General features: G+C 53.8%; 5 protein-coding genes across 5 annotated transcripts; 4 read left to right on the top strand and 1 right to left on the bottom strand.

Annotated features, from left to right (window-relative positions):
• The first annotated feature begins 183 nt into the window (after positions 1 to 183).
• ASPZODRAFT_175303 (hypothetical protein) lies at positions 184 to 2,003 on the top strand. Its single transcript, XM_022727046.1, has 3 exons — positions 184 to 415; positions 504 to 1,906; positions 2,002 to 2,003. The coding sequence occupies exon 2, from the start codon at positions 552 to 554 to the stop codon at positions 1,596 to 1,598; it is 1,047 nt and encodes a 348-aa protein (XP_022584970.1). The 5' UTR covers positions 184 to 415; positions 504 to 551; the 3' UTR covers positions 1,599 to 1,906; positions 2,002 to 2,003.
• ASPZODRAFT_173490 (hypothetical protein) lies at positions 2,004 to 3,392 on the top strand. The gene is made up of 2 exons (XM_022727005.1): positions 2,004 to 2,077; positions 2,143 to 3,392. The coding sequence occupies exon 2, from the start codon at positions 2,378 to 2,380 to the stop codon at positions 3,116 to 3,118; it is 741 nt and encodes a 246-aa protein (XP_022584971.1). The 5' UTR covers positions 2,004 to 2,077; positions 2,143 to 2,377; the 3' UTR covers positions 3,119 to 3,392.
• A 268-nt stretch (positions 3,393 to 3,660) lies between these two features.
• On the top strand, positions 3,661 to 5,032 carry ASPZODRAFT_173364 (hypothetical protein). Its single transcript, XM_022727002.1, has one exon. It carries the CDS (start codon positions 4,122 to 4,124, stop codon positions 4,911 to 4,913), a length of 792 nt encoding a protein of 263 aa, XP_022584972.1. The 5' UTR covers positions 3,661 to 4,121; the 3' UTR covers positions 4,914 to 5,032.
• A 119-nt stretch (positions 5,033 to 5,151) lies between these two features.
• On the top strand, positions 5,152 to 6,650 carry ASPZODRAFT_147975 (hypothetical protein; the record flags this gene model as incomplete). Its single annotated transcript, XM_022725307.1, has 4 exons — positions 5,152 to 5,336; positions 5,391 to 5,503; positions 5,658 to 6,119; positions 6,640 to 6,650. The coding sequence occupies 4 exons, from the start codon at positions 5,152 to 5,154 to the stop codon at positions 6,648 to 6,650; spliced, it is 771 nt and encodes a 256-aa protein (XP_022584973.1).
• Positions 6,651 to 7,820: 1,170 nt separating this feature from the next.
• On the bottom strand, positions 7,821 to 9,347 carry ASPZODRAFT_147976 (hypothetical protein; the record flags this gene model as incomplete). Its single annotated transcript, XM_022725308.1, has 2 exons — positions 7,821 to 8,442; positions 8,509 to 9,347. 2 exons carry the CDS (start codon positions 9,345 to 9,347, stop codon positions 7,821 to 7,823), a joined length of 1,461 nt encoding a protein of 486 aa, XP_022584974.1.
• Between the last annotated feature and the right edge of the window lie 53 nt (positions 9,348 to 9,400).

Below are 9,400 nucleotides of genomic sequence, written 5' to 3' on the forward strand. Positions count from 1 at the left end.
GGCTGCAGGGCCCCAGTCTGCTTACTCGAGCTACAATGACGTGCATATTGTCGGTCCCTTTGTCTAGATACTCGTGTGATCAGGAGCAAGGACGGCAGTATAAAGAGAGACAACTGCACGGTTTTTTGCTCGTTGTCGGATTGAAGAAAGAAAGATCAAAAGAAAGAAATGCCAGGCTTCGCTCAATAAAGCACCCCCTTCGACAATGGTTTCTTTGTAGGCCCCGTTCCCTCGGATTGCTGCCCATCGGCTCCTCTATAAAAGACCAGTGTCCTCGTCCTGATCACCAGATTTCGAGCTCTCCACGCATGACTTCGACCACATGTCTGCATTTTAGTTGCAACTGTCATTTGCTTGTTCTGCGGTGTGAGAAGGGAACGAGAATAGAAGGCAGCCTGCTGTCCGGTGTTCTGCTGTGAGAGAAATACCTTGAAAAAGAGAGAAAAAAAGCTCGTCATTTGTGAGTTTCCTTTGCGTTTAGTCATACTGACATCGACAGAAAGTGCGTCACTGTGTTAATTGAGAAAGGAGAAAAGAGAAGAAAGTCGAAAATGTGTGTCGTCGACCTCTATACCGAAATCTATCCCCACGAAATCCGCAGGAAGAAGGTGACAAAGCGGTGTCTTCTCAGCTATACTGGCTCTGGGGCCTGCCGGCGCACTCGGGTTTATGACCATGGCGCATCCTACCATGCCCGTCATCCTGAACCGAATCGGATCCCTCGACCGTCTACCTCGCGATCGCAGGGAAGCCATCCGATAGTCGAAGTTAGGCCGCGGGATGCATCAGCGCCACCAACGACTCGTGGACGGATAGTCTCCAGCGGTGGAGAAGGTAGTAGAGTTCGATTCCGGCTACCTTCCTTCGGACGAGCTAGCGACACGCGCGAGCTGGCTGGCGAAGAAGATGGTCGGCGACCTGCACACCAGCCACTTCCCGAGGAGCGTTATTATACTCCTGAGCGGCCGTCTAGACGGGTCACCATCGTTGAGCCGCCATCACGAAGCTCGGGGGGATTACCGTTCTCACCACCGCCTCTACCTCCTCCACGGCCACGGGCTCCCCGACCCCCAAGCCCAGTTGTTGAGCGCGAGCCTGTCCGGCGCCGACGAGCCTCAGTTCCAGTGGAAATCCACAACCCGACAGGTGGGATGGGACAGTCAGCACGGGACGGAATGGGATATTCTCGCCGCGAAGACGACACTCTTAGACCTGGACAGGTGCGGGTTCCACGCAGCCCCGATACCCGTGATTCCAGGCGCGCAAACTCATATGTGACAACCAGGGAACCTTCTGCTCAAGGCCGCAGCCCGGCAGTCCGTTGGCAGGAACCCGACAACGAGCGTCGCAGCGAGTATAGGACAAACAACACCCGGCGTTGGAGGCAGCCATCTCCTGGACGGGGACTCTGGTCACAACCACCACCCTCTACTTCAAACCGAATGACGAGCCGTATCCGGCCACGCATTATCCAGGAAGGTCGCCGCCAGCTCTCCGAGGCGGGCAACCGTATCTTCGACGAGGCCCGCCGCGGACTCCAGGAACGCGAGCGAGCCGTCTCTGGAGACTCTCGTCGACGGTCCTGGCGGTGGCTTTGATTTCTGGTCTTTTTTTTTTTCCCTTTTGTTTCCTGTCTGATCCTTTCCCTGGCGTTTCCCGGCATAATCACATTCTGTGAACTTCTTATCAGTCCCTGTGTTGTTTTCAATCATGTCAAATCATCAAGGCGCATGGATAGAGGGGTTTATAGTTTTTTCTTGTTTCTGTTTATTCCCCTTATTCCCCTAAACCGGTTTGTTATTAGCATCTGGATAGAATACATCAGGCGTTGTGTTGTTGTTTTTGCAGGTACGGAGCACATAACGAGCCGAGGTTCAGCCCAACGTATATGGCAAGAAAGAAGCGGGTAAGATCTCCGTATCTGCCTCAAGTCTCTCACCACAACGTACAACTCTTGAAGAAACCCCTGATCGACGGCGCCTTACTCATCCCACGGATTAGCCATTAGTTAACAGGGAATCTCACTGTGTTTAATTCTTTAGCTCGTCTGCCGCGGATTGTCCGTGCTGTCTCCGGTGTTGGTGCCCCCCCCCCCCCCACTTGTTCCCTAAGAGGAGGCATGTTGATTATTTATTTCTGCAGGAACTTATTACTGACAGTTACGATGATCTAGACTTAAGCATTGCTAATCGATTGCGATATTGATATTCCCTCGTCTGCTCCGAAGTGCTATCCCTCGTTCGCTTGGTGACAGTTCTAGGCTTGGCCTACAATGCCATTGATACCGGGAGGCGACGTTATACCTGCAAAATCGGGGCTATCTGGACCAAAACAGTACTGAGAAGCCCTTATATACGAGTGGGAAGTGGTTGGGGGGATGGATCATCGCCCGGGAGGAGATGGTGGAAACGCAGAAAAAGGAGAAGAGAGGCAAGTCTCACAATGCTTGACCTGCAAAGACGCAGGGCAGGCACCCGGGATGGTAAACGGGGCATCGGAGGTCTTCGAACTTACCACAGCTGAAGCGCTGGATATGTTATGCGAGAATATCGACAGACTGGTTCGCTCTGCCTGCGACAGTGCCGTTACGACCCCTCAGAGGAGAAAGAGCAGTGAATCGATCGGGGAGGGCGGGGAGCGTGCCAACGTCTCCGAGTTCCATTTCGCACACAGCGTCCATGGCGACGAACACTGTGGCGGACGAGACCGAGCACAGCAGGGGATCTTGGCGAGACGGTTCCTCTCGAAGCGCGAGCCCCCGATCCCGCTCAAGGAGTACCTGCAGCGACTGCACCGGTACTGCCCGATGTCGACGGCGGTCTACCTGGCGACAAACATCTATATCACGCGGATCGTGGCCGTTGAACGCATCCTGCAAGTGAACGCGCGGAACATGCACCGACTTGTGCTGGCAGGCCTGCGTGTCGCGATGAAGGCCCTTGAGGACCTGAGCTATCCGCACTCCCGCTTCGCCAAGGTCGGCGGCGTCAGCGAGCGCGAGCTTTCTCGCCTCGAGATTAGCTTTTGCTTCCTCGCCGACTTTGAGCTCCGCGTCGATGCGCGGACGCTCGATACCGAGGTCCGGTCACTTCGGGCGGACATCTCAAACACACCGTGACTCTTGAGTCGGTCATCCTCTTGAGCAACCATTGTCAACATCCTCTTTGAACATATGTTCTAAAAATATACCCTTGTCTATAGCCATTTAATTGTTCTGCCTTGCTGAGATCATGTACATAGCCCGGAGCTTGTTTGAAGGCCCACTGCCTATCCTTCTGCCTAGACCGCCTTCTGAAATATTTCGCAGTAATTGTACAGTGTACACGCTGGAATTATTCATAATATTATTTTCGGCGACAAGTTCTAAACGGATAAACTTGTAGAAATTATGTACCAAAAGACCTCATATCCAGTAAAGTCTGTAGTCGCTCTAGAATCGTGTCTGCGAGTTGGCCTGAGCATTCTGCAGGGAAGGTTTTGAGGCCTCGAAGTTCGTCAGCGCCTGAAGCCGACTCCATAACCTCTGTGCTCAGCCTCTTTTCTTTGCCTTTGCAGTTCAGCATTACCTTTCCATTATAGAAATGTTTCAAGCGCCTCTCTTCTTGTTTTTTATTTTATAACGCACTCGGTAATCGTTTTACTAAATCTTCACGGCCGGACTCACCATGGCGTCGAAGAGTCCGTCAACCGATCCTCAACAACACCACAGCACTGCTTCCACCGCCGCAACGCCGAATACCTCCCTCTCGATACCTAGCGTCAAGGGCTCTGTAGCCTTGCCAAAAGTCACGCAGCAGAATGCCGCCGTCGAGTTGAAGAACATGAATACAGGTGTTGGGACTGGGGCTGGGCCCGACTCCGGAGGTAGCTCGGAGCGCGCTCTCCCTCTCGAGGAGGATATTATGCAGCTGGCGCGGTTGGGGGAGGTGGCAACGATGCAGAAATTATTTGATACGAAGAAGTTTGATGCGAACCACAGAGACGAGGAGGGAATCACCCCTTTACACGTGAGTTTCCGTCTTTCCCGGGGTGTTTATGCCTGATATCTAGATGAGTGAGGTGTTTCTGCCGGAGGTACTGTGCTGACTGTCCAGTGGGCGGCAATCAATAACCAATATACGATGTGCAAGTTTCTTTTGGATGCCGGTGCCGATGTAAATGCAAAGGGAGGCGAGTCCGTGGCCACGCCGGCAATGTGGGCAGCACAGCGATGCCACTACTATATTGTCAACCTGCTGTTGCAGCACGGGGCGGATCCGCTCCTGACAGACGTGCAGGGATACAATATCCTGCATCTGGCGACGATCGATGGTAACGCATTTCTGCTGGTGTTGCTGCTGCACCAGGAGATTCCTGTCGATGTGCTGGACCAGCAGGGCCACACGGGCCTGATGTGGGCGGCATACAAGGGATATCCGGCTTGCGTGGACTTGTTCTTGCGCTGGGGCGCCAACGTGAATGCGACTGATGAGGGCGGCCTAACGCCACTACACTGGGCGCTGGTGCGAGGGTCGCTGCCCTGCGTGTTGAAGCTGCTCGAGTATGGCGCCGACCGCTTCGTGCCGACCCGCGACGGCAAGTCTCCCGCGACAGTGGCGGGAGAGATGAATACCACGCGCGTCTGGCACCGCGCACTTGACGAGGCCGGCTACGATACGGCGGGCAACGCCAGGGTACTTCCCCTCGGTCTGACGGGGTATCTCCGCAACAAGAACATCATGTCCAAGTTCTTCTTCCTCTGGCCTTTCTTCATGATCCTCGTCGGGCTCTGGGTCCTCAGCAGCTTGTCCATTTTTGCTGCCGTTCCTTTCTCCGTTGCTGCGGTATTTGCCTTGCAGTGGGTTGGGCAGCAGGTTGCGAACCGCAGTCTTTCGGAATATCGAATTCTGCAAAAGACGGTATTTCCCCTCTAACCTCTCCCATATCTGACATGCATACTAACTGGTATAGCCCTATCTCTCTGGCGTCTTTGCTGGTACTCTCTTCTGGACCGGGTTTCGATATGTTTTCAAGGTGTTGCCAGGTTGGTTTTTGTCTGCCCCTTCAGATCCGAATGCATGCTAAGTGATAGTGACGTACTCGGCGTACCCGGTCCTCAACCTGACATTTTCGATCTTCTACTGCCTGACTGCGTATTTCTACATCCTGTCGATGACCGAGGATCCTGGGTACATCCCCAAGCTAGGCAGCCGAAACCAGCAGCGGACCGTCATCTCGCAGCTCTTTGATCTGTGGAAGTTTGACGAGGAGAACTTTTGCATCTACTGCATGGTGCGCAAACCGCTGCGGAGCAAGCACTGCAGGCGCTGCAACCGCTGCGTGGCCAAACATGACCAGTAAGTCGATCCGTCAACAGCGGATTTCCGAGAGTCCTAGCTAAATAAAAGCAGTCACTGCCCGTGGATTGAAAACTGCGTCGGAGCGAACAACCTGCGTCATTTTGTGCTGTATGTCGTCTCCTTGGAGCTTGGGATCATCCTCTTTGTCCAGCTCTCTATTTACTGTAAGTTGCAAGGGCTTTTTCTCCTCTCGAAAGTAGTGAAGGAACAGACAATACTGAATTCATATAACTTTGTCAGACATCAATGCCTTGCCTGCCCCCGCGGAGGCCTCATGCAACATCATCAATGACAAGCTGTGTGGGTTTGTCATGCGAGATACATTTACGCTTGTGCTCGATTTCTGGGTTATGCTGCAGCTGGTGTGGGTCACGATGCTGTGTGCAGTGCAGCTAGTGCAGGTGTCCCGCAATCAGACCACATACGAGAACATGAAGGGCCATCACGTGGAGAAGACGTATCCGAGCACGCAGGCGTTTGCTGCAGCGTTGGCAGCGGGGGCGTCGTCCCTGGACGCGGCTGGGCTGTCGTCGGCCGGGCGAGGGCCGAGTCCTGCTGCTACTGCTACTGCTGCTGCTGCTGGTGGTGGTAGTGGAGCTGCTGGAACTTCTAGTGGTGGTGCTCACCGCCATGGAGGGTCGCGACGCAACTGTTTCCAGCAGTGGACGGTGCTGCTAGGCATCAACACGTTTTTTGCAACGGCGCGCGGCGGGTTCGGCGAGGGTCCGCGTGTGGCACGGCCGCGGAATCCTTTCTCACGCGGGATCGTCACCAACTGCCGTGACTTTTGGTGCGACGGGGCTCCGATCTTCGGCAGCCGGGAGCCTGGATCCGGCATGCTGGGCGGCGAACCTATTAGTTACTATCGGATGTACGAGACGCCGTTACGAATGCACCGTGGGGGGCGGTACCAGAGTTTGGCAGGCGAGGAGGTATAGTTTTTTTTTTTTTTTTGGGGGGGGGGGGGGGGGGGGGGGGGAGTATAACGGTATTGATGACGGCTGTTAACGGCTGTACTTACATATATGGGGTGATTTCCTTCAATACAGTCTTACAATAAATACTACTAATTCAATCTTTCATCTAAATCTCTAACCGAGCTATCAAGTCTGTGGAGCATGTGTATACTGTACGGAGTATACGGGTGCAGAAACGTGTAGACCGGAGTGATTGGTTCTTCTGCAACTCCATTACTCGTCAAGACGGAAAAGCATTGCGTTTAGGTAGGGGGGAAGTCTTGGTGTTATCTGATGGGATCCACACGTTATCAATCAGTGGAACGTTACTGTCGGACTCCGAGAAATTACCTAATATCATGTGAGTTCAAAATACTACATAACTACCTAGTTATGTAGTTAGTAGTTAACTATGTAGTTATAGCTAGTATAAGGTAGTACAAGGTAGTACAAGGTAAAAGGTACAATGCTAGGTAGTAAGTACAATGTACTCCCACAATCTTAGTACACTCACTACAAAGTAAACAAAGCGAGAAACAATTTGCGTAAGCGACCCGATCGCCTCCGAGGGATCGGCGGCGTCCACTCCTGCGCGAGTGTCAGTTGGGTCTGTTTCTTGCGGTGTGCGGACCACGGAGCAAAAAAAAAAAAAAAAAAAAAAAAAAAACAGAAAACCAAACCTGGTGGTCGGGAAGCCAGAGGGCAGGTGGATACCGGCGGAGTGGGTTTTTGTGGGTCTTCCTTAGGGGGGGGGAGCTCTGAGTGGCTTGTTTGATCAGATAATTAGCTGCTTGGGGTTATCTGATGAAACTAGCGCCATGGGTGGGGCGGCTGTATTTGAGGTATTTTATCGAGGTATACGTACTAACATACCTACCTAGTAGTATAGCTTAGTATAGCTTGGTATACTAGTTAATAGGTATACTGTAGGTATACTATAGTGATACTTAAGTATAAGTGTGAATTGTTGTATAGTGTGCAGTGTGCAGTGTAGTAGTATATATCAAGATTGTATTCTGTGGAGAGACTACTACATCCTCAGATGTACTCCGTAGAACTTAGCCACGCCAGATGTAGATACTAAAGCCGAGTCTAGACAGATCTAGGCAGCTGGATATACTCCATACTCATACTTGTACATACTCGTACTCGTACTGCCAAGGACTATGTACTACAGTACTTCTGCAGAAGGTACCTGCATCGCGGTCTGCCACGTTCTCGCCTCAAGGACCCCTGCATACGAAGTGCATTGCGTACTACATAACTAGCTATGCATTCAGAAGCTACGCTGTACTGATGACTCTGCTGCTTTCACTAAAACTAATAACTCTATTATTTTTCAGAGCTAAACTAGTAACAAATAATAAACTGTCCCAAATTCCTCCTACCACGAATATATATACTCCTATCCGGTTGAATATCGTACTCTACTAGGTAACTAATGGATATCATAGTCGCTCTTTTTCAGATGCATAAACATAGCCCGAGTGCTATGCATATACGACGCCGTGCTGTGCTAGACCGCCTACAGCATGGCGCGGATCCTTGTGGCCGGCACCGGATCCAGCTGCTCGCCGAAGAGTGAGGCCACCATCTCTCCGCCTCTAGAGGCCAGCACGGACAGCAGACTGTCGCTGAGGCCGTGGGTCTTTTCATTGCAACCCTGCAGCCAGATGCCGGCTTGCGACGACACCTTGGCGCCGTCGAGGGCAAGGCGATAGTCACGGCCTGGGGTCCAGACGGGGGTGTTCGCAGACCGGAGATGCTGCACGCCGGCCAGGAGGTTCTCGTGCGCATTGCGAAGGTAGCCCGTGGCGACCATGACGACGTCCACGTCCAGCACGTCCTGTTTCTTGGGCTTGTTGTCGGCCGCCTCGCCCGTGGTCTCCAGGTGGACCCGCATCTGGTCCTTGGAGTAGTGCTCAATGCGGGTGATCTGGCGGCAGGGCAGGATGCGGTGCTTCCACGTCGTCTCGTCGGGATTGCGCACGCGCTGGATGTACATTTCCTCGAAGATGCGCTCGATCAGCTCGAGACGCACGACGCTGTAGTTGGTGGCACGGTCCGAGGCAATCGCCTGCTGGCGCTGCGCGGGCGTCAGCTGGAAGAACCGGTCGACGCGTTCCGGGTTGAAGATTTCATTGACACTATCAATTAGCAAGCCTTCAAAAGCTTGGTAGACTAGAGAAGCAGAAAAAAAAAAAAAAACGTACAATGGAGAATCGTCGCTCGGGCGGAGGGCAGTATCGCGCATGACGAGGGTGGTCTTGGCGTTGGGATAGCGCAGCTGCAGATCGGAGAAGATCTCGGCGGCACTCTGGCCACTGCCGACGACGGCGATGTGGTAGGGCTTGTTCTTGTCGGTCAAGACGGTGGGCAGGGTGGTGCAGTACTTGGAGGAGTGGATGATGCGAGGGTCGGTCGGGAAGCCGGGGGGCATCTTGGCCAAGCCGCCGACGGCGACGACGACCTTGCGGGCGCGACGACTCGTCACCTCGCCGGTCTCGACATTGCGCGAGACGACGGTGAAGTGATCGACGAGGGATTCCCCGTCGACAGCGGACTTGCCGGGAATCACCTCGGTGACCTCCTCGCCGTAGGCGACCACGTCGCCGAAGCTCCCCGCACACCAACGCATGTAGTCCTCGAACTCGAGGCGGGCGGGCAGAAAGGTGCCCAGGTTGGTGAAATGGATCAATCGGTCCTTGGAATGCAGGTAGTTGAGGAAGGTGAACTTGCTGCGCGGATCGCGCATGGTCGCCAGGTCCTTGATGAAGGAGATCTGCATCTTGGAGCCGGGCACCAGCATGCCCGAGTGCCAGGCAAACTGCTTCTGACGCTCGAGGAAACACACCTTGGGCGACCAGCCACGCCGGGCCGCCGGGTTGAGGTTGGGATCCAGAGCATCGTGCAGGGCAATCGCGATCGCCAGCGAGGCAGGGCCGAAGCCGACGCACAGCAGGTCGTGCAGTTCGTCGCCGGGCGTCGGCGTCAGCAGGGGACGCCGTTCGGACACGACCTCGTTCTGAACTGGCTGAGGAGAGGAAGCCATGACTGAGAGGAGGAGGAGGAGAAGAAGAAGAAGAAGAAGAAGAAGAAGAAGAA

The sequence above is a fragment of the Penicilliopsis zonata genome (genome assembly GCF_001890105.1).
Source record: "Penicilliopsis zonata CBS 506.65 unplaced genomic scaffold ASPZOscaffold_1, whole genome shotgun sequence".
Taxonomy (NCBI): domain Eukaryota; kingdom Fungi; phylum Ascomycota; class Eurotiomycetes; order Eurotiales; family Aspergillaceae; genus Penicilliopsis; species Penicilliopsis zonata.